The sequence below is a fragment of the Podarcis raffonei genome, chromosome 7 (genome assembly GCF_027172205.1).
Source record: "Podarcis raffonei isolate rPodRaf1 chromosome 7, rPodRaf1.pri, whole genome shotgun sequence".
NCBI lineage: Eukaryota > Metazoa > Chordata > Lepidosauria > Squamata > Lacertidae > Podarcis > Podarcis raffonei.
Window position 1 is genome coordinate 35,984,343 of NC_070608.1, and position 25,233 is coordinate 36,009,575.

General features: G+C 41.1%; 1 protein-coding gene across 5 annotated transcripts in view; it reads right to left on the reverse strand.

The window, feature by feature from the left end:
• The window catches only part of NKAIN3 (sodium/potassium transporting ATPase interacting 3), a 203,015-nt gene that overhangs the window by 51,247 nt on the left and 126,535 nt on the right, over nt 1-25,233 (reverse strand). For all 5 annotated transcript variants that reach the window (XM_053396048.1, XM_053396046.1, XM_053396047.1 and 2 more), the window contains one exon: nt 14,295-14,492. In XM_053396048.1, coding sequence (XP_053252023.1) covers nt 14,295-14,492 — 198 coding nt within the window. The remainder of the gene's footprint in view (nt 1-14,294; nt 14,493-25,233) is intronic.

Here is a 25,233-nt window from a genome sequence, read left to right on the forward strand (position 1 = left end):
ACAGTGGGTGCGTGATTTGTTTGGTGCAGGCTGCAGACATGGACATGCTATGTGATCTGATGGTGAATTTGGGGTGACCCAATGCAAAGATCCTGAGGATCCATGTGGATCCATGCTTTGTAACCACGTTTTTGCACCAGTGTGCAGAGAAGCAGCTGGCTAAGAATGCAGGAGAGGGGTATAACGGGAGGGAGGAAAGGAAGGCAAAAGTCCCCCACACACACCCAAGCCAGCCCTCCCTCTCTCCCACCTCCATGTTTTCCCTAAAATGCTTCCCTGGACGCAGCACTACCGGAGGACGGAGATCCTTTCCTTTCCCCTCTGCTTGCCTGGAGGGAAGGGGATTTGCCTGCTCTTTGTTCCGTTTGAGCAAACAGCAACCGAAACAGAAGAGAGTGGGCAGTAAGACCCTGAGGCAGAATGCAGGAAAGCAACAGCTTCCTCTCTCACGGAGCTCCCTCCTCCCTTCTCCCTGACGCGTGCGATTGGATTTTTGTCTGATTTTTCCTCTGCGCTTGGGAGGGTCGGCTCCAGGGACCCCCCACATTCGCTCAATAACACGCACAGACATTTCCCCTTACTTTTTAGGAGAAAAAATCTGCGTGTTATAGAGAGAAAAGTACGGTATATGGACAAGTCTATGAGTGCATTGCTCTAATGAGATTACTTGAAACTGGGATCATTTCCCATTCTCATTTGAGACTCAAGGTCTTCCTCAGATGTTAGTCCCCATGGAGTCATTAGAGAAATATGGTTGTACAATTAGATGTTTTAGAAATGTCTATTAAATTGAACAAGGTGGTATGTGCCCGTAAGTCATTCATTAGTACAGTGTTATAATGGCAAGTTGGCTTGATTGCCAATGTAGAAGCTAAGAAACTCTTCAGCATTTTCTGAATGAAACTGATTTTAATTGCCAAGTACTTTAAATGTCACATTGTTGCAATCTCTTGTTGCAGCTGACAGCATCAAAGGCATTGCCAGGTGTACTGTACTTTCATTTTTCATTATCTCAGGAGTTAGTCATAGTATAAGATTTTTGAATGAGGGTTTTTCACCTCTTATATGTGGAGCTACATCTCAAACTTTGTAAGTACAGGGACCACATTCCAATTATAGCTAAGGCGAATGTTAACTGCTGAATTCCTAATAAGCCTACCTTACTTTTTCCTTGATTTGACTGGATTGGTCTGGCTCCAGAAATACATTTCCTAAGGGACCTGTTACAGTAACATAGATGGAGATGATTTTTCACAAGTTATTGCTACAGCATTACTGCAGTGTGAACATACACACAATCATAATATTGTTGCCTTGCCAGGAATGTGGGTGATGATTTTGTGTCAAGGACCCCCATGACCGGCTTTGCCCAAATGGTTGCAGGACTCTAAATATTACAACAGGGTTGTGGGATAACCCACAGAAAAGCAGTTGTCACAGTGCTTCTATAATTTTTTAAAGCAACTTTAACATTTAATGTAGCCTGATCTTTCAGAGCTCTGAAGGAATTTATCTTGGGAGCTTACTGCAGAAAAATGTGCACTGAGATGGAAGGGAAGCAATAAGTCATCTAGATCAAACACTTCCCCTAAGACAAGCTATTTTATATCTAAAGCATTTTTGACGGATCTATTGATCCCCCTCCTTTTGTCTTGAAAACCTTCCAGGAAATATTATACAGCTTTCCATCGTAACCAACAGCAATTCTGTATGTGCATATATCATTACCAATAAAGTTCAGTACACTTAAGCTGTGCATGCTGCCCTTTGGCAATGTGTAATCTATGAGCAAATTCTTTCAAAAGGGCTGGTTCACACATGTAGAATCATAGCTTGATGACTATAGCATATGTGAATGAGCCATCACAGTAAAGTCTTCTTCTGCAAATAGCAGGACTGTGTCTAATCCAGCCAACTGTATTCCTACTATACTACAAGTCCTATAATATGCACACCCAAATAATCGAAAGATCGTTGAACCAGATGCTTCTACAATGTAGCATTCTGTTCAGCCACGCACTAGTGAAAGTCCAAACAAACTTCATATTTCAGATAATTCTGTGATATAAAATGTATTAATGAAAGGTTTCAACTGTTGAAACAGAAGCAGACACTGAGGGAGTTCATGCTGTTTGTTACTGGTAAGAATGCCTATGTCTGCTTTAGTGGGGGAGAAGGAAGGACAGAAGTTGATGGGATAAATCTGCCCTCACATCTGTCCAACTACCCAATAGCAAACAGGCTAAGTGCTATGAGAATTGGCAAGGAGTTTCCCCTACCCAGCATATCCACCCAGCCAAGAGTGCAATGGTACTTCAAAGGCCTTTGGGATAACCACAGTTTGTTATGTCACAGATGAGTGTAAGTGAGGCACCTTAGTGTGAGGCACCTTAGTGTTAACCATGGTTAATGCTAACTATGGCTTAGCATGACATGCAGATGAGGCATGGAATGGAAGCTAAAAATACTACCAAACAGTAAAAATGAAGAAAGGTGGTGTAAAATGCACATTGGCTATGCATTACCATAGTAACTGTCAACAATTCAACAACAGCTTTTATCTTTCAAAAAGAAATAAATCAAAATTAGAATGACTCTAAAGTAGGAAGGTGCACAAGGATCTGCTGCCAATTGCTCTCTTCGCACTGGCATAGGACAATCAAGTTAAGGAGCCTGCACAGTCTCTCTGAAAGCACCTCATTAGTTATATCCTTTGGTTCGTGGTGAAAAATGTCAGCAGGTATTGATATTATTTAATTCAGAAATGTCAGGCTTAATTAGAAATGGACAGTGAGAAGCTACTTAGCATAGATTTGAGACCACTGACTTACCCATTGGGCTGAAACTGTAGCCATCTATCAATGCTTTTAACAACATTTTAGAACTCACTGCTGTTCTCTGTGTTTTCTAAAAGCAGCAAAGACATTTAGGACAAAGCAAAGCATAATGGGACCATTAGGCAGATTACAGAGCAAATTACTAGGGTTTTTTCTGCATTCCTTTGAAGCATCCTATCAAGAGCACAGTGGGCCATTATCTTGAAACCTGAGAGCCACAGTTGATGAATGAGACTAGAGAGTTGAATATGTTGAGTACTGGGAAGGATGTTTCATTTTTTAAAAAATATATATGAATTGCTTTGTAACAGGGAACAGGCTCCTAACATTGATGATATTTTATTCTGTGTCAGAAGCAGAACAACATATATCCAAACTGGGAATGGATTTGCATTTGTCCTGTGGATAAGTGGGGGTCTTTCTTTAAAATTACAATATAGTTATGTATCTAACTCTCACTAACCCTCTTTAGGCATTCAGCCTGAATATGTGAGGGCAAAAGTACGTAGAGGCAAGGAGGCACATGGAGATACCCCAGTCTTCATGTGGGCAGCACAAAGATCTGAAGGTGATCTGTAAGTACCTTAGAACATGCTTGCAAGCCTTCTTGAGACTGAGGATCCTCATGATAAGGCAAGTTTCTGAAGTGCAAGGAGGCCTAGAAGAGTGCTGAAGGCAAAGGGGTTTGCAAGTTCCCTTCTGACCCATGCACTAAATCTGCAAAGGTTAGGAGTGGAAGGGTTGCACTCAGAAACATTGTGTGTGTTTGCAGGAGGGTGACACCCACTATTCTACCCGCTCTTTCCTTGCATGCTCAAGCTGAACCCTTCAAGAGGGCTACAATTAACATGCCTTGCACACCAGTGGTTCAGTGATACTACCTAGTGAAACTCTGATGCTCCAAAATGTACCCTAGAGTTCATGGAAATTCCTACTGCCCATTTTTTTGCTAATGCTTTGGACAGAGGTGCACTTCCATAAAAAAATGAACAGTTCAGTCCCTTAACTGATACAGTTCATTAAAACTATATTGTGGTGGGAATGGACAGTCCCTGCAGAAAAAATAATAATGAAGGTAATGCATAAAAAGAAACAAAAACTGCCTTGAGATTGTGGATTGAACTTGAGTTATACCAACAGAATGTGTATTAAATATGTATTTCCTAAAGTTCACCTTGTTATCTAGGGTGGTCTTGCCTTTCCGTTGTTAGATAAAAGAAACCAATGTTATTTGCTGTTTGTAAAAAGACCCTTAGTTGAGACAGACCTGCCTGCTCATGTTGACGATTTTTCAAACACTGATTTACTTAGCACATGTGCATCTTGCCCTTCCATGGAACACAGGGCAACACACACAGAGGTTGTTATTTGATCCTTAGAAGAATACAGTTGCATGTGGAGACAGTGGATTACCCATGGCTACTTAGCAAGCTTCATGGCTGGGGAGAGATTTCAAACTGAGTTTTCCACATTGAGTTCTAATGGCCGGACCATAGTAGCTTTTCCTTTGAGCAAATTATCTCTGCGCCTCCTTTGTGCTGCTGATGTTAACATCTGATCATTATCAATGTAGGATGCGCAAGAGAGGGATTCGCTTAAATGGAAGGAGCATTCAGACCAATGAACGCTTTTGTTTTGTTTTTACCATTCACATTATGAATCAATTGAAGCAAGAGCTGCTTTAAGCCTCATGTGTAAAGAAGTCATTTGTTTCTATTCTCCAGATCCCCACTCAGTGTTGCCAAGAATCATCACACATTTGGAAGTGCTCATTAGATGTCTACTAATATATGATTATCACATCATCCCTGCCTCATAGTCAAAGAGTAGCTTAATCCACCTCTGCCTGCTCAACCCCCCCCCAATGCTGCCATGTGCACAGGAGACACTCTTAGAAAAAGTGCGCACCTCAGAGTCAAACTAGATGACTTGTTACATGTGTGAATGCATTAATGTAAATTTCTGTTAAATAACAGTGTTGGGGGAGAAAAAGACTTGGTGCATAAGGAGGGACTGAAGTGTAAGGCTGAAATGCATGCTACCAATCACATATACAGAATTTTATAATTATATGATGGAAGATGAAACTTTGTCAATGGAAAAAATAACACACACACACACTCCAAACAGTAGAAAAATTGCTACAAGTGAATCTTGCTGCAGTGGTCTGGCTATCCCCAAAAGCGGGATGGGGAATGGAATTGGTTGTTATGGATTTTTATTCTTCTAATATTGGAAAAGAAAATGGAGATGAAGTGACCTAATATCTTCATGAATTTAATTTAACACAGGTATGGTTAGAACACTTGGAAGACTCCATTATTCCTGACAGGTGTAAATGTTCCGACTGCGTGTGAGATGCAAACCTTCCCAATGTGTTTGATCTTGCTCCCCACACAGCTGTAGTTCAATTACAAGGCAAAGGTATTCTAATCATTAGAAAAGTCATCAACTAAGAAAAATGCCTGAAGTGCAGATTTCAGCCAAAGTTTGGAAGAAGAGAAATATGAGAGATGAACGGCAGAGAGAAGCACAAATCCGAATTGATATTCTCTTCCTCAAGAGGCTCTCTTTCCAAGAATGAAAGAAATCCCCACTAAAAAGATTTAGTTTTGCAAGGAGACATGAACCATTTTGCCAGGGAAGTGCTTTGCATATGCTATAGGTACAGGCAATGCTTCATTAAAGTATTACTGTTATGATCAAGCATCGCTCAAAACAAAGATATAAGAGTGGCTGCACTGCAACAGGAGCTTCAAAGCTGCCTTGCAAATGTAAGGAGAATTTGCTCTTCTGCTTGCTCAGTTTGCATTTTTAATTTTGTTACAGGAAAGAGAGAATCAAAGCACCCAGTCCATCCTTTGAAAACGTTCAGTTCCCATAAAAGACTCAGCATGTATTTATCATACAAACGTCCTCCTTAATTTTCTTATGCCTCAGTCTACCTTTCAATCCACTTGAAATATTTAACATCTTTCTTACAAGAAGAACTGAATACTACAGTCAAAATACATTTTATCATTTTTTACTAGATGAATGGACCTCAAAGTGTAAGATAACCCTCCCAAAATGTGCTAAGAAACAGGTCACCTACATATGAGGTTGCCAACCTCTGAGTTTTTCTTTTTAAAAAAGGTCTTCTTCTTCTTCATAAAAGTTGTATACCATACTTCATCTGAAGAGCACCAGTAACACCCCCCCCAACACATTTAAAAGGACATAGAATGTTAATCAGCCAAAGAAATGTTTTTGCCTAAAGATATGTAATGTAGGTGCAAGGCAAGCTCCCTGGGGAGAACATTCTACAAAAAGGCACCTGGTGGGGTCTGGTGGGGACTCTACAGTACAGACAGTCCTGTCCTCCATTACTCCAGAAGGCAAGACTAGATCTAATGGGCTTAAGCTGCAAGAGGGCAGATTTTGGCTGAAAATTATGAGAAATGTCTTGATGGCACGCAAAGTTTGACAATTTTGTCAATTATTTAGAATTGCTGGAGTTTTCAAAGCAGAGGCTGAGCAGCCATTTGCTTGAACTTTGGATTTCCCGCATCAAGGGGGCTCAACTAGACAGCCTACAAGAACCCTAATAAGAATATGAGAAAAGGCCAAAGGCGTCTCTGGTCAAGCATAGTGGCCAACCAGATGCCAACATGAAACTCACAAGCAGAACTCTCTCACTTTTCACCCCCAGAAACTGGCATTCAGATATATACCACCTCTAATGTTGTTGTTGTTTAGTCGTTTAGTCGTGTCCGACTCTTCGTGACACCCATGGACCAGAGCACGCCAGGCACTCCTGTCTTCCACTGCCTCCCGCAGTTTGGTCAAAGCTGGTAGCTTCGAGAACACTGTCCAGCCATCTCGTCCTCTGTCGTCCCCTTCTCCTTGTGCCCTCTATCTTTCCCAACATCAGGGTCTTTTCCAGAGAGTCTTCTCTTCTCATGAGGTGGCCAAAGTATTGGAGCCTCAGTTTCATGATCTGTCCTTCCAGTGAGCACTCAGGGCTGATTTCCTTCAGAATGGATGGGTTTGATCTTCTTGCAGTCCATGGGACTCCTGAGAGTCTCCTCCAGCACCATAATGCAAAAGCATCAATTTTTCAGCAATCACCTCTAATACTGGAGGTAATATAACCTTCATGACCAGCAGCCAGCTGTATGATTCTATGACAGATCAGGAGGCAGAGTCAAGCAGTAGACCTCAACGGGAGCACAGGCAAGAGCTGCGCAATACCCAAGAGAAGCCAGAGCAAGGCACAAGTTCAGTAACATGAATTTTGAAATGCCAGTCCCAGCTCTACTTTTTCCTGTCCTTTCAAGATTAAAATAACACCACTGAATCACTTGAGATTTTGCAGTCAAGAGCAAAGATTCCGTTCAGTAGTGTGGGGTTACTTTCATTCCAGAGGCATTAGCAGAAGAGCTAGGAAGATACAAAGTCACTTCACGATGAAAAGGAAAATGTCCTGTCTGTGCAGACACACGTGGAGGTGGCTTTTCATCAGTGAATTTCCTTTATCACATATACAGGTACTGGCCTTGCCCCCCCCCCCCAATTTTCACCTCTACGCTAGATCAGATGTATTCTTCTGTATTTGACTTGCATGCCACAGAAAGTAACATCTGAACCAGAAGACCCGTTTTCTCTAGATAATAAACCTGCTTTGTCTTAAATATTTAACACATAGAACAACAGGTAGTGGTGGTGATGGGAATGAGGAACTTCTGGCTCAGGAGACAAATGCAGCTCTAGAAGTCTCTTTATCTGGTCTTTCTTAGGACCCTCCCTGGGTCACAACTCCTCCCCAGCCACACGGCTTACTGGTCCTGCTTTACACCTTCCGTGGGTGTTTTTGATTGGCTGCAATGAGTCATTTGAACTCTGATAATGCTTTCTGGATGGAGACAGAGGATGTATGCAACTGTGCATAGAAAGAAAAGAAGACTGAGAGGTGATATGTTAGCCAGCCATCTTCAAATAGCTGAAGATCTGTCATGTGGAAGATGGTGTGAACTTGTTTTATGCTGCTCCAGAGGATAGGACCCGAACCAATGGATTCAAATTACAAGAAAGGAGATTCTGACTTAATGTTAGGAAGAACTTTCTGACAGAAGCCACAGTCCTGACAATCATGTGCATATTTACTCAGGAGTATGTCCTACTATGGAGCAAGTGAGCATTGGACTGTAGCTCTAGCACACCTAGTGTATCAATCCCAACACACATTTCATCTGTTTTACAGACAGCAAAGGTGTTCAGAAAAACACTTCTAATAAAAATAATTCAAATGTTTTGAGCTAGTGAGGCTCTTCCTTGAGGAACTTTACATCATTTCTCATGCCTTAAAGGAGGAAGGATACCTTTTCCTCTCTCTTTTTACGCCAAGGGCCACATTCTCTTCTGGGCTACCTTCCAGGTGTCACATGAGAGTGGTGGTCAGGACAAGAGACAGAAGTGGGTAGATTTTTGTACAGCAGGCCAGGTATAGAATCTTAGAATTCTATTGGAATGGTCTCCCTTGGGAGGTTGTAGACTCTCCTTCATTGTTGGTTGAAGGAGAGGTTGGGTGGCCATGTGTCATGGATGCTTTAGTTGAGGTTCCTGCATTTCAGGGGGTTGGACTAGATGACTCTTCAGTTCCCTTTCAACTCTACAATTCTATGATATTTGGAAGGGACCCTAGGGGCCATCTGGTCCAGGCCCTGCAATGCAGGAATCACAGCTAAAGCTTGCTTGACAGATTACCATCCTATCTCTGCTGGCAAACCTCCAAGCAGGAAAGTCCAGCACCTCCCAAGGGAGACCATTCCACTGTTGAACAGCTCTTACGGGTGGGGAGATTATAACAATGATCACCCTAGAAAACTAGTCCAGCTCAATCTTCATCTCTATTATACTACATTCTTTTTAAAAAATGTGGCCTTAGTTGCATGTAATAGAAAGTTCTATTTGGTAGGTAGTAAAGCTGAAGCAAAAATAAACCAGTTCTTGCTTGTAAAAGACTTAATAGGGACCTGTAGAGCTAGAGCTTTATTGCTAAAGACTGTGACTTTTAAAACACACACATCAGCAGTTTTCAATCTACACATTCCCAAGCTGCTAATGAATCTTTCAGAAACCCATCGGCTAAATGAAATAGTCATTCCTGTGACTGTCAGTCAAGTCTTTTCACCAGAACTATTATAAATACAAGGTTTCATTTTAGATGGTCTTTTGTTCTGCTTTTTCATGGCAATCTATTTGTTCAGTGCTGTTTTGCTTTCCTGAGCTCTTCCTAGGCCTGTTATTTGTAGCCAAAAAACACAACAGATGTAATTAAACTTAATTAAAAGGGTAACGAGGAACATATTTTGTGTACAAATCCCCAAACACTGAATTGCTGCATATTGTTTTTAAGACAGCAGTGGCAACATTAATTACCTATCATGCTCAATTTACAGATTAGTAAGAGGCTACTGTTTTTCCTTACCCAATTGGCTATTCCCCCCCTTTTTTTTGGTCACCTGCAAAATTGATATGAAGTCCTTTTACTGAAGGTTCTGAGTCATATAGTTCTGACTCATAAATCTCTGTTGAGCCCACAAGTAACAGCATTTGATTAATAATTGACATGCTCATTCATTTTAATGGCTGCTGTGCTAAAGATTGCTAATTAAATGGTTGCTAATTAAATTATTTTCTCCCTTTGATGAAATAGCATTTAAGATCACAAAATGTCATAGCTCATCCTCACATTAAATAATCAATGCCTGGCAGATGCTTTGAAAACAGTTGGGAAGAAATCTTTTTTTAAAAAAATCAAGGAGACTGCACGGTGGTGGTTATGATCTACTGGCTAAAATAGAAACAGATTGCATGGCTATTTAATATAATTTCATTATTTTTAAAGGGCCAAACCATTTATATTTAAACTCCTGATAAACTGAATCTATGAGAAATAAGGAATAGCAAAGTTGCTTTCATTTTACAAATGAGGATTCTGTATTACCAGGCTTTTACAAACAATTAAGCTGTGAATATCTAAGGTATTGTTATAAAGTTTATAAAGCCTATTAAAAATGATCTTTTTGTGGGGAAGGTTAAGCATTAAACTGGAATTATTATGGATATTTTAACTTGGATGTTCTTGGTAATATTTAAATCACAAACAACAACAAGAACAACATAAGAAACCCATTTCCCATTTTAAAACAATCATATCAGAACATAAGAAGTACCTCCTTTTGCCTGTCCTAATTCCTTGCATGGCTCTGGATTTTAGCTCTGACCAATGGTTTAAAACAATTAGTGATGGATCTCTTTAATAACCCCAAATTGACATCTGCTAGTCTAGCAAACATGAAAATATAACCCAAATCATTATTGTCAGTTTTATTCCTGCATTTAATCTTGTATAAAGCCAAACCATACCCATTCAAAGTTAGCAAGCCAATAAGTGTCAACAGTTGCACACAGCAGATCTCCAGCCATAGATTTCCATGGCTAAATGCGCCCTCTCCGATTGCATGGAGCCCGGACAGCCCCGTGGTTTTCCACGGATCTGAGGGCAATGAAACAATTGTTGAGACGGCTAGAGCGCCGGTGGCGGATAACTCATTCCGAATCTGACCGGACACAGGTTAGAGCTCAACGTCGAGCCTACCAAGTGGCGATAGCGACGGCGAAGAAGAATTTCTTCACCGCCTCTATTGCATCTGCAGAAAACAGCAGCAGGAGACTTTTTCAGGTGGTTCACAATTTAGCGGAACCACCTGCAACATCGGGGCCCAGTATGGGCCACATGTTCTCCTGCAATGATTTTGCAAAGTTTTTTGCAGATAAAATCGCTCAGATTCGGGAAGAAGTAGACTCCACCGTGGGAGCAGGGCCGGGGCGGGAGAGTGCTAGAGTTCTGTCCAGTCAAGTTGAGTGGGATCAATTCCAATCTGTTACCTCTGAGGATGTGGACAGGCTGCTTGGACGAGTGAGACCAACCACCTGTCTCCTGGATCCTTGCCCATCCTGGCTTATAAAAGCTAGCCGGGAAGGACTGGGCGATGGGCTTCGTGGGGTGGTGAATGCTTCCCTCCGTGAGGGAGCCTTCCCAGACCCGCTGAAAGAGGCGGTTATTAAACCGCTTCTTAAAAAACCATCTTTAGATGCGGCCACAATGGCCAACTATCGCCCAGTCTCAAATCTTCCATTCTTGGGCAAGGTGATTGAGCGAGCGGTTGCCAAACAACTCCAGGCACGCCTGGAAGAAGCGGACCATTTGGATCCCTTCCAGTCGGGATTCAGGCCTCATCATGGGACTGAAACTGCCTTGGTCGCACTGGTTGATGATCTCCGGCGGGCTAGAGACAAAGGTGAGAGCTGTTTCCTAGTTCTGCTGGATCTCTCAGCGGCGTTTGATACCATCGACCATAACATCCTTCTGGACCGTCTTGAGGGGCTGGGAGCTGGGGGCACTGTCATACAGTGGTTCCGCTCCTTCCTCCTGGGCCGTGTTCAGAAAGTGGTGGTGGGGGATGAGTGTTCAGACCCCTGGGCTCTCACTTGTGGGGTGCCTCAGGGTTCTGTCCTCTCCCCCATGCTTTTCAACATTTACATGCAGCCGCTGGGAGAGATCATCAGGAGGTTTGGGCTGGGTGTTCATCAGTATGCGGATGATACCCAGCTCTACCTCTCTTTTAAATCAGAACCAGTGAGGGCGGTGAAGGTCCTGTGTGAGTGTCTGGAGGCGGTTGGAGGATGGATGGCGGCTAACAGATTGAGGTTGAATCCTGACAAGACAGAAGTACTGTTTTTGGGGGACAGGAGGCGGGCAGGTGTGGAGGATTCCCTGGTCCTGAATGGGGTAACTGTGCCCCTGAAGGACCAGGTGCGCAGCCTGGGAGTCATTTTGGACTCACAGCTGTCCATGGAGGCACAGGTCAAATCTGTGTCCAGGGCAGCTGTTTACCAGCTCCATCTGGTACGTAGGCTGAGACCCTATCTGCCTGCGGACTGTCTCGCCAGAGTGGTGCATGCTCTGGTTATCTCCCGCTTGGATTACTGCAATGCGCTCTACGTGGGGCTACCTTTGAAGGTGACTCGGAAACTACAACTAATCCAGAATGCAGCAGCTAGACTGGTGACTGGGGGCGGCCGCCGAGACCATATAACACCGGTCTTGAAAGACCTACATTGGCTCCCAGTACGTTTCCGAGCACAATTCAAAGTGTTGGTGCTGACCTTTAAAGCCCTAAACGGCCTCGGTCCAGTATACCTGAAGGAGCGTCTCCACCCCCATCATTCTGCCCGGACGCTGAGGTCTAGCGCCGAGGGCCTTCTGGCGGTTCCCTCATTGCGAGAAGCAAAGCTACAGGGAACCAGGCAGAGGGCCTTCTCGGTAGTGGCGCCCGCCCTGTGGAATGCCCTTCCAGCAGATGTCAAAGAGATAAACAACTACCTGACATTCAGAAGACATCTTAAGGCAGCCCTGTTCAGGGAAGTTTTTAACGTGTGATATTTTACTGTATTTTTGGTTTTTATGGAAGCCGCCCAGAGTGGCTGGGGAGGCCCAGCCAGATGGGCGGGGTATAAATAATAAATTATTATTATTATTATTATTATAATAAATCTGAAAGTCTGCTGATACCATCTAAAGCTGAAAGAGTACAGCCGCCACAAATACACTAGTAGAATAGCTACTTCCTCCAACTATTGCTTTGTTGCAAGTAGACACTTCACCAGTTCTTAGTTCTAATAAATTCTTCAGTTCAGTTTGGAAAGCTCTGCAGTAGAGGCTGCTCTAAGGTTCCATGTATAATACATGGCACTGACTTTCCGAGTCATTGGGCAGAATTAGAAAAGAAGAGGTTAACCTAGATAGTTAGCTTTCTAGCAGCACATACACTACAAGGGCAAAGAGACAATTGCCCCAGTATAATCAACCACTTTCCTTTCTTAATGGACAATTACAGGTAACTGACAATGAAAAGATGACTTTTACACTTGTAAATTCAGTTGCTTTGATATTTTGAAGCTTTCCCCAGGAAAATAGGCTCTTTCTGGCTAATTGAAGGACCTTACTGAGTCTTCTTTCCCACTCGTGGTCTCTGTGGTTTCATTTGTGAATTGGTACAATGACTCACACTAATTTAGATAATAAGGCACTATGGACAGCCATATTATATGGACAAAATGCCTACCCATTCTAAATTGCTTCATTTCTTACAATGCTCTGCTAATTATTGCAGTCATTATTACCTTATCTATTTTTCCCCTTCTCACAAATGACCTAGCTTTTAAAACTAATAAAAATGGTATCAGGTAAGTAAATACAAAGAAGAACCAAGGACCCACTACAAAAATGATTGCATCAATTGGACTAAATATGGATGAGAACTTCAACTCACAGTATGAACACATTTAGACATGATTACTCTGGGTTTCTGCATATAAATTTTACTTGACATAGTTGAAAACTGCTACTATGTCAAGAGACCAACATGCTCAGGTTACTGAAAAAACATAAAAATTCCAGTCTATGAGGCAAACCAGGGCCTCTACATACTTCTTCTTAGCCTTGCAGAACAACTCTAGGAATCTTTTAATTTTTTATCAACCCTGATTTTTAAAAAAAATCCCCATCCACCTGCGTAGACATCACCAGCTGTACTGAGCTACCCTTTCTTCAGGATGATTTGCAGCAGGTGGTGAAAAATATTTCTCTTCCATTCCTAGAAGCAGGCTTATTCCTGGGCCAGATGTGCATGTTTCCCAAAGGAAGCCAGCGCCAATGAAATAAATGGTTATTTCTGCATTCTAAAGAAATAATTGCGCATACCCTCCCACAAATGCACGAGACCATGTAGTTTGCATAAATGATTAAAAGTGTGTTTCTATCTTTCTACGGATATGCTTGTGCAGGAGGTGATGCAAATGCTTTCATATGTGAGTCCTTCAATTTTGTCTCTAGGCAAAAGAAGGTTTCCTGACAAACTCAAAACATAAAGCATAAGCATAAACAAGCATTAAAGTGTTATAGGAGGCAGGTGCAATCTTTGGCACTGAAAGAGAAATTGAAAATCAAGAGAAGTATCTCTGCTGCTCCCAGCTATTAGCCATATAGCCATGGTGGATGTGGATGCCAGAAGTATGGAGCTTCTCCATTGATATGCCACAAGCCATCCAATCTGAAACTGTGGTGCCATAAAAATGACCTTAACTTGCAGAAACGTTCTTAGATTTTAATTTAAAAATTGGCACAATCTTCTAAATGCATTTCATATCATAATCCAAAATAGGTTTTTTTAAAGGGAAAGATTATCCAGCTGGCGACATCTTCTATGCTTTCATATCCTCTTTTTTAACACGAGTTAAGACAATATCTAGGCTGTTGAATAGAGTAAATTACTGTGGCAATATGTGAATTGTATAAGGTGGCAACGTAAGACTGGAACAATCTGATTTGCTCAGCAAACAGTGACTTACAGAGAGTAATATTTGGATGGCGCTGTGAATGACCTCTAGGTATTGGAAGTCAATGATGCAGCCTGTCACAGAGACATAGGAAAAATCATCTAACATCCCAGGAGCTGAAGGACGCACCACTCTTCGTATGCAGCCTGGTCCATGTTCTCGCCACCAGGATCGGTGCATTGAGATGTTAAAAGTCATGAGATCAGTTTCCTAACAAACAAAGAGAGAAGAAGGGTGAAATCTTTCTGTTACAGTGGAGCTCATGCTTTTTTGACATATAGGCCCAGTTCCGATGTAAAGTTTCCTGATCATATGCTAAGTTTGCATGCTCTCTGACACTTTAAGACCATAAAGCACACATGAGTAGCATTAACCATGGCTAGCATTAATCTCATCATAGACCTAATACTGTACTATGGTTAATACAGAAAACTAAAGGGAGAGAACAACAAACATATGTACCCTGTCTCTTAAGAACAGGAAACACTGCATCTGCATAAGCTGTACTCAGGTGTTCACTAAGGTGTGGGGAACCTTTGGCCCTCCAGATATTGCTGAATGACAACGTCCACCATCCCGGGCCATTGGCAATGTTGCTGATTGGAACTGTAATTCAGCAACCTCTGAAGCAGCACATCTGCTGTTGACTGCAGACCTGCAAAATGGCCCTCTAAAGTTCTTCTTTTGAATATTTGGCAAGCACTTTTTTGCTTTTGCTTTTAGAAAGTTGCTGAAGACATTTCCTTCTCCTCAGTTGTGGTCTTTTATCCTTTATTTCTTTGCTACTTGTTCCATGCATCCATGCATCCATGCATCCATCCATATCTCTCTCTCTCTCTCTCTCTCTCTCTCTCTCTCACACACACACACACACACACTTACACACTTGTATTACTGCTTCCTATTCTCTCCTCTTCCCCTCATGAGCTGGCTAACTGGGTTATTTTTACATTTTGTAGAGTGCCCATTGTGTCATAGGTGTTAAATAAATTATATAAAATGATGATAATGATCTGCTGGAATAAAGCCCATTGAAGAAAATGAACCCTTCAACAGTGAAGTGTTCAGATCAGATGGCCTCATTAGAATGATAGATTGACTCATTAGATTCTCATCACTTAATAGTGCATTGTAGTGCTATTAACAATGGAATATTTCTCCTCCCTTGCACAGTGTCATTAGTATTGAGAAGCTGGATATAAACTACTCTTAACTATTCCCTTTGGTGGCTGACTATTCCCACAATAATGCAGAAACAGCAATGGAGAGCAACAACCACCATAAGAAATGTATATGCTGCCATTGCATTGCTGACGATGTAGGGATCACTCTAGTACACTACTGAAAATGGGGAAATGGAAACATTTGAAATCCAAAACATTCACATCCATAACAAACAATGGCCCCTGGAGTGCATGTGGACTACACCTCACACATGTGTGCTCAATTTGATATACTCCTCCTTCTAGTGCTTCACTCATAGGGTTGGAGGAGAATTTAGTTTGGTCTGAAGTTTTAAATGCAATTCTTGGCTCAGCCCATACCAAAGTGCATAGAAATGTGCAACTGAAAACAATATACATTTAGAAAAATGCAGACAGAGATTTTAAAAAATTGTATTTAAGTCAATATTTAAATAAAAATTTCCATTTTGGATTTTTTAAACATCACAGGTTAATGCAGAAATGAGATGGGACAGACTTATGAAGGAACACATGTAAAATTGGCATTGGCCAGAGATAGAGTGATATATCAATCCCAACTCAATAAACCTTTAAAGTTTGTTAAGACTAATCTGAAAATCATAATATCCTATGATAATGTTCAAAGTATCACAGTAATTAGGTCAAGGACTTTTTACTACATTCTTTTTGCTCAATGTGTAATCAAGGGAAAATTACACCAATTAAAAAGAAATATTGGTCATTGGAAAGATGGGGTGCCATCATTATAGATTAGGATTCTTTGTACTTAGTTTGAATATGCATATGGTCAGATTGTTATTCTAATCGTTTGTCAGCATTAAACTTACCTTTAATGAAAAATTAAACTGAAAACCCTCAAGGGGAAAAATCATATTTAGGCTACACTCCTAAACACACTTATAGCTATTTATTTCAAAATATATATATGTAGGACTGAGATGTCAAAATCACACTTTTAAAAAATTGTTTTAAAAAATGCAGCATTCAACATTTGCATCAAGGCTACTGTTCTAAGCAAGATTGTGCAACCATACACATACACAAAAACTGAAAACAAAACTGAACAACATTTTAAAGCATATAATGAAGTCTGATATCCATTAGAAAAACTCACCATCATTACTTCAGTCTGCAACAAGATGAATATCATGTCCATAACACTGATACTACTAACCCCCAATGTCACTTGTCTACCATTAACATTATAAACATTAGTGAATGACAGGCACATATATTATACACAAGCCCTTTAAACAAATTTAAGATGACTCCAAAGTTAGAAACATCAACACTTTTCTCCTCCACATCTCCATCACATTAGAAGACAGGATAGTGGCTGATCATATTCAGCAACTGCATAGAACCAGCTGAGTATTAATTCAAACAAGACGTGTAGTATTAGGCTGAATCATATTACTGCCATGTCCGGTGAAATATGGGTACATGGACAGTGAATTTGGTGAAAGGGCATGTTGTACCAAAAAGCCCCCACAGCCAAGGCTACTAGCAAAGAAAGGAGGCCAGAGCTAGGAATCTTGGGTTCTCAAAACCCTCATCTTCACAATTCCAGAACTATCTCTGGAAATATCAACTCTACTGGTGTTGAAAGTGCCATCATGAAGGGTAAGTGAAGATAGAGTTGCCAGGGACCCTGAATATGTGATGTAGCTAAACTTTCCATCAAAGAATGTGAACTCCAAGACTTAGACGGCCACTGCAAGAAACAGAATTTTGGCTTACATCAGGGGTGCTTTTCAATCCAGAGGTCACATTCCCTTCTGAGGCAAAAATGGGCAAAGCAACAATGGTGAATCTTACCTTTGTACAGTAGGCTAGTTTCTACACACACTTGCATGATGATGATGATGATAATTTCTTTGTACCCCACCCATCTGGCTGGGTTTCCCCAGCCACTCTGGGCGGATTCCAACAAAGATTAAAAATACATCGAAACATCAGCCATTAAAAACTTCCCTAAGCATGCACTCTTATCCCCCATTGGGGCAAGCTACAAGCATCCTCAGAATTCAGCAACACAATTTGGTCAGGCATGAACACTCAAGGAGGGTGCAAGACAAGGCCAGCTAGTGGCGTGGGAGTGGTGTGTAGCTGTGGAGGGGTGTGGCCTGGGCAGGGTGCTGAGGACCAGATTGAAAGGCCTGCTGGAAGGCTGCATTTGGCTTCCTAGGCCTGAGGTTCCTTGTCTCTGGGCTACATGGACTCTCAGTCTCATCCAGAAGCAGTATTTTTTTATTCTTATGAGCAGATAGCATCCATCTCTGAGTCCGCAGTTCTCTTTCCCTCTTTGTTTATTCTTAATCCCACTGAAGTAAATTGTAGTTTTAAGATTGGGTGGACTGCCCTATGTTTATGAAAACAATGCTTCCTATTTTAGTGGAACAAACTCGTTGGCTACTTGACAGAATACGTATGGCAGAAAGCTACCTCACAGAATTCGGTGACAGCCTCCCCTTATACCACATAGCTCCTCTTACTTTAACACTATTATCCCACTGGGTAAACTCATTTGCAGATGACCATAATATGAGATGAGATGCTGTTCAAAATGCTGGGAAATTATTCAAACACTTTTGCTGCATTTCAAAGAGATTTTGTATCCTGCCCCTATTCCTAGTCCAACAAAAGGCATCATGTTCCACTTCGTTTTCTTGCTTTCTACGTCTTTACTCATTCTGATCTTCCCTGAGACTGTGATAAATTAGCTTGTGTCTCTGTGCCACTTTCCATTTAAGTAATTTAGAGAAAGGATGTCTATTCTAAACTATAGCACATAATCGGTAAGAACAGCCAGTGACCAATGAGACAAATAATATTATGAAATATAGTGGAGACCAGTGCTTTTTTTCTAAAAAAACGTTTAGGGGTACTCTCATTTTCCTATTCATATTGAAATACTGCCCCTCAATGAGGTCAAACTTAGATTAAAAAGATGTTTAGGGGTATGCGTACCGCCAGAATAAAGCACTGGTGGAGACCATACAAGAGGATTGGCTGTGAGCATTTTCTAGGTTTTTAAAATACTTTTTCTAAGAATTCAAAACACAGATACAGCCAATTGAGTACTTGGAAAGCTTCCCGGAGTTTACATCTGCCCTAGTATAATAGTTTACATTTCTGAAAACAAGCATTTTGAAGGAGGCATTTTGTCTCAATACCTCCTTGTCGCCAAGGAGATGACAGATGACCATTTTATTTTAAACAACGGAAGTAACTTTCTCCTTAGTCAATTACCTGTAATGAGTGATGTCGTCGCCACTACCCAGCGACTGCCCATGGCACTTGCACATCTCCTTATGCACAGTGATCTCAACCAAGATGTGTATTCTGTTGGAGACTTACATCTAACAATGGCAGTTTTGAGTACTTGTAAAATGTGATTCCTCAGCATCAGAAATACAATCAGCAAGGGAGCACCTGTTTATTTCTGTGCCCCACCCCAAACACAAAATCATCTCAATGAAGATATTGACCCAGTGTGCATCAGCTGTGAAAACGTAAATGCCATGGATCATTAAGAAAAAGACTGAAAATAAAACTGCAGGTATCATAATGCTGTTATACAAATCTACGGTGTGACTGCATTTGGACTTCTAGGTATAGTTCTGGTCTCCTAACCTCAAAAAGGATATTGCAGGGATAGAAAAAGTTCAGAAAAGGCCAATCAAAATGATATGGGGAACTCTCCTATGAGGAAAGGTTGCAGTTTCTGGGACTTTTTAGTTTAGAGAAAAGGCAAGTAAGAGTAGACGTGAAAGAAATGTATAATATTCTGGTTACCTATGATCTAATATTTTTATATAATGATTATTCTCACCTTTAATTAAAACCAAATGGTAGACTATTTGAATATTGCTGTGGCCACATATAAAGCCAAGTCTATTTTACTAAGGGAAAATTTGTTTCCATTCACTTAAGATAAAGCATACCCCAATTTTGATGAAAAGTAAGCCTATGAGCTGATGGTATACATTAGGAGAAACCTGGGTGGGTGAGCTGGGTGAATTTGTTTTAACATTGTTATTCTTATTACTATTGAATTATTGTTTTTTATTCTATACAACCTATGTGCCAAAATATCAATCCAAATTACCTGGGGTTAGAACTGCAGGCTATGAAACCATGCCATTTGTTAATATTGGTTTAATGAATTGCACATTATGAGTGTATTATTGCATCCTTATTTAAGAAGATGATGAATTATGTGTAGCTTTGCTTTTTAAATAATTGTCTATATATAAATGGAGATTTATTAAGACAACAGATAACACAGAAAAGAAATGCTTTTGCTTGGTGCTAAGAGATTTAACTCCAAGGATTCAATACAAATACATCATCTGCTTCCTCAGCCACATTAATTAAGTTAATTCACTACTAAAGAAGGGAGTATCTGGTAGCTGCAGGATGTGACATCATGAACATTTGTTCATTAGAAAAATAGCTTTAAGTAATAGGGAAATAGATCACTCAAGATCATTCATTACTTATCAATTGCTATGTGATGACTGATTGATTAGAACATTCCCATAGTTCAAAAGACTGTAAGCAATGACTTTAAAGTAATTTGCTCTCATAAAGCAGTCAGTAGCTTAGGGGCAGCTGCACTTTTGGGATGACTTAGTGTCTTTTAACCAATATCTCACACTACATTCATCTGACGGAAAAGATCCTTTGGGGTCTATAACTCTTGCTCTAGCTTGAATTATAATGAGGTAGGTCTAACCCTGTCTTTCACTTCTACATAAAATTATTCCAGGCTGTTATATATAAGGTCAACCTAAATCTTCAGAGATATCGCTTTAACTTTTTCTGCTGAAAAAAATGACTCTACAACTATGAAAAACCAAGGCTTGCAGACTCATTGCCAACTGGGTGTCAGTTGTGGGCAGTCTTATCTTCTGGGCTTAGAAGTGGGTACTGACAGTCTGCAGATACCAGTTGGGCATCATTGTCCACTGGTTTGGAAGGAGGGGCATGCAGTGAGATGTGCCAATCATCATGAGTTGCTGTAGGAAGAGTTACTCGAGTTTTGAGTTGTACATCTCACCAGACTGACTTGGGACAGATCGGATGAAACGGTTAAATCTGCCATGATTAAATGGGCACAAGATGTTGGACATAATATAATGTTTGCTGACTGGGAACAGTTGTGGACCACAGGTATGAAATTTACGGCATGTAATGCCTTAAGAGAGAATATTATGAAAATGATATACAGGTGGTACATGACACCAGTCAAGCTTGCAAAAGTATATCATTTGCCCGATAATAAGTGTTGGAAATGTAAAGAAAATAAAGGTACATTCTTTCACCTTTGGTGGACGTGCCCAAGGATTAAGGCTTTCTGGGAGATGATATATAATGAAATGAAAAAGGTACTTAAATATACCTTCCTGAAGAAACCAGAGGCCTTTCTCCTGGGCATGGTCGGCCAATTGGTGCCAAAGAAGGATAGAACTTTCTTTATGTATGCTACAACAGCAGCAAGAATACTCATCGCAAAGTATTGGAAGACACAAGATTTACCCACTCTGGAAGAATGGCAGATGAAAGTGATAGACTATATGGAACTGGCGGAAATGACTGGCAGAATCCGAGACCAGGGAGAAGAGTTGGTGGAAGAAAATTGGAAGAAATTTAAAGACTATTTGCAGAAACATTGTAAAATTAATGAATGCTAAAATGATGTTGGATTGAAATGAAATGGCTTTATCAACAAGGTTAAAAAGAATATGTAAAAATGGATTGATAATTGGATGAAAATACGAAGTTATAATATGTTAAGATATAGAATTAAGATAAAAACAAAGAGGGAAAGGATTTGCTGAATTAACCATGTGAACTGGAATACAAAAAAGGGAGGTGTGAGGAGGTCAGGAAACAAGTAAATGAAATATAAGACATGAAAATATTGATCTGTTTTTAATTGTTTTTTACTTTTCATGTCTTTTGTATTTTTTCTTTGTATTTTTGTACTTTTTTTCTCTTTTTCTTATTTTTATTTTTTATTTTTTTATTTTTTAATTCTGTAACTCTTTTCTGTCTGTAAAACTTCAATAAATATCATTTTCAAAAAAAAAATGACTTGGGACAGATCTTTGGCTTGTACCAATTAACACCAATAACTCTCTTTTTGAAGTGAAAACTGTTTGGGTGCAGATGCTGCCCAGGCAGAGGGCTATGAATCCTGCTGCCATGAAGTGGCTAATAAGAATCGTCAGTTGTGAGACCACCAGCATTACACGTTAGAGAGCTGGTGATTGGTTAAGCTAGGCATTATGCAAGGCCACCCCAATAGTTAAAAAGGGTGTTGTTCCCTGTGGGATGTGAGCTCTTTCTAGATGGATTCCAATGCTTATTGAAACTCTTTTGGAGAAAATAAGCAAGTAAAGGTGGATTGATCTCTTCTTGTGGCAGATGGAGCAGTGTTGATGTGGGAATGGCTCCCAGGTGAAGGAACATGTGAAGATACCCTAGAAGGATCATGCCCTGAGCACACTCAACTAAGAAGATGTCTAGTAGTTTAAGTTTTTATTGAGAAAAGCTGGCATTAACTTTGCCAGGCTTATGCCCCAGCTGAAAAGTTGAAGCAACAGTGGGACCACCACCATCCTGGGCTAAAGTACCTTCATCTGACAGAGTGTGCACAAGCAACTAGTGATTTCCTCTACATGGGAGGCTGCACTTGTCTCTTCAAGCCCCTCCCAGTTCTAGGAGACAGTGTAGCAGAGGATAGCAGGGATTTGACTGCTTCCAACACATTCTGTGCCCTCTCCCCCATCTCTGACTGCTCAGTCTCCTCCCCTTCCTTCAGCCGGGCTCCTGCCTCACGCGTGGCACAAAACCTCATAAATTGCTGGTCCCCAGCCTCCAGACCCCTGCCTCTGCCACACACTCCTCAGAGCCCTGCCAGTCCCTGACAGCTCACCCCTGAAGGATTATGGATAGACTATCACCCACAGGGCTGGGTGATTCTGCTGACTAGGATGCTAAAGGCAGGCAACAGCCAGCAAAGGCTGAGTAAGTGACAAGTCTTCCAAAAGTCAAGCTTGCAGTGCCAGAGGGACAGTGCAGAAGACAAATTTTTGAGAATCCTGCCCAACCTGGAACACCTTATCTAAGGACAAGTGGGACTCTGCAGTGCTGTGGAGGCTATGAACAGCCCACTGTCACAGTTAAGCAAACTGATTTACTCAATTTCATAGACATATTGACTGTCCCTCACGCACATGGACTCCCAGCTTGGCAGTAGACTCCCCTTCCATCTTCCGTCCTCAATAAGATATTCTTGGACCTAGCAACAAATAGTGCTAGTAAGAGGAGTGCTTGTCTGGAAGCCAGAGAGGTTTGCTTAGGAAAAGGAAGAAGATAGAGAAGGACCAGTGTGCACTGGGACCCAGGACTCAGCTATACAGCTGCAAATATAACGTTTTAAATGTGTTGTAAAGTGCAATATACAAATGTGACACTAGATGACAGTGAGCTATGCCAAATTCAATGTACTTTTCAAAATGTTTTTTTAAAAAGCATTTTCACAGAATTTTTTATATGTGTGTAGATTCCATCCCAGATGATGACCAGGATGTGAGAGCCGTTGCCTGAGAACAATCTGATAGTCTTTCCTGGACACTATTATATATCCAGCAAATCCTAGCATCAGCCTCACTTTAGAGTTCAACCTAGTTCCTGCTCTGCCCCAGGTATGTAGAACTATTGGCAGACAAAAACCATGCATTTGCTTGTGTAGTGTATTAAGAGTTTTTGACACTCCCTTCAACAGTAGCTTCTCACATTACAGCCTTTTGGGTTCTTTTGCCATGCTCCTTGGCATAAAGTTGTAGCCTAGCTCAATTCCAGATTTGATGTCTGCCTCCTCATTTCTCTCTCTTTCCATAAGTCTTATTTCTGCAATGATTAATTGCCACCTAATCTGCAATTATTATGACAAAACTGATTTGAAGAAGATTGAAAGTAAGAGGTAAAATATCTCTTTGTGAAGGTATCATTTCATCCATTTGTACACTGTAATTACTAAGACCCCACAATGTTAAACTGAAGTAATATGATGGGAAAAATAGTGTTAACTGTGAATTTTACATTCCAGAATCAGGTGAACTGAAGTTCATAAATGAAAGTTTTCAAGTGGCAGCATTTGCTAACACCTGGCCTAGCAGTTTTCTCATATACTGGTCTTGTAAGATTAACCACAAGTTGCTATAATTTGTTAAACTTGCCAATGCAATCTTGTGTAAATCATATTATCCTAAACTTCTCATTTTTGTGTGTCATCCAAATAAATGAAATTACCCTATGAAAAGCAACAACCCACAAGTCTTTACAGTGTGAACAATTAGGCTTCAAAACACTTTCTCTGTGGGAATATGGTCAAAGCTGTAGTTTAAGGCTAATAATAAAATTCTTGAAAATATACACCAGGGAACACCAGTGTAGTGGGAAGGGAATTGAATTAGCTTTATTAGTATTTCTCTCCTCTTAATTATGATAATTCTATGGTTACATGATTTGCACAAAGGGAGGGAAATACAATATTAACATGATTAAATTGTATTTGCATGTTAAAGAGAGTAGAAGGAAATGCTAAAATCTTGATTTGCATGCCCAAGGTCTACAGATGATTATAAGATTTAAAAATCTGTAAATAACAGTGCATTAGCTCAGTAAGCTTAGACACTGGGGTTGAACGGGTGTTTCAGTGAGTCAGTCAGATTTTGGTTCTGTTTTTAGTACAAGCTTCCCAGTATTTTGATTTCTTTAAATTCATTCATTAAAACAATTATACCTTGCCCTTCTAATGTACAAAGCAAAGCAACATCCAGTGTGAGGTCAGCACTGTGCAAACACGTTGTCCACTGTGAAGCAGTAGGAGTTGGTGGGGGAATAGGGCTCAACTGACCTCCTGTCACCAGCATTGCTGCAAAGGCTCCAGTCAGTGGCGTAGCGTGGGGGGTGCAGGGGGGGCCGGCCGCACCGGGCACAACATCTGGGGGGGCGCGCTCCACGGGTTAGGGGGCGCAAAATCCACGGGTTAGGGGGCGCAAATTACTTGCCTTGCCCCGGGTGCTGACAACCCACGCTACGCCACTGGCTCCAGTGAAGCCAATCTGGCACTCCTGGTGTGTTTGCAACTGTGCTGGCATTGTCACTCCTTTGCCCTTCTGCCTCCCCATAAGCTGCAGTGATGCACCCCTGCTACTGCTGATAAACCATCTCCTCTGCCCAATGCAGCCATACTTTCACCCCTCCTTCTGATCATAGGGAGCAAGCATCAGGGGTGATGAGACTTATTTACAGGCCATGAAGGCATAGGCCCCTGAGTAAGTGTTCAGGGCGCCTCTGAGTATGTTAAGATGGTGGGTGGATCTCATCAGTGGTGCACACACAGATGTTCTCCAAGCAATGTTTTTAAGAAGTGCAAAAAAGAGGGGGATCAAAAGGTAGGATACCTCAGGTATGTCTCCAGAGTTGGGGCTCTGGTTGTCTGCTCCCCATCCCCAATAAAAACTTTCCTGCTGGGCAAGGTGGTATGAGAAAAGGCTTGTGCATATATAATGCTGGCATCATCATGCCAGGTCAGGGAATCCTTAATTTTTGGTAGTATGAAAGAGAAACAATGGGAAAGCTTCAAAGAGAGGAGAAGGAAGAATCCAGTGAAAACTGGTGAAAGGTAAAATACTGGAAAAGGTGTGAAGAAGCTAGTGAAAGGGTGT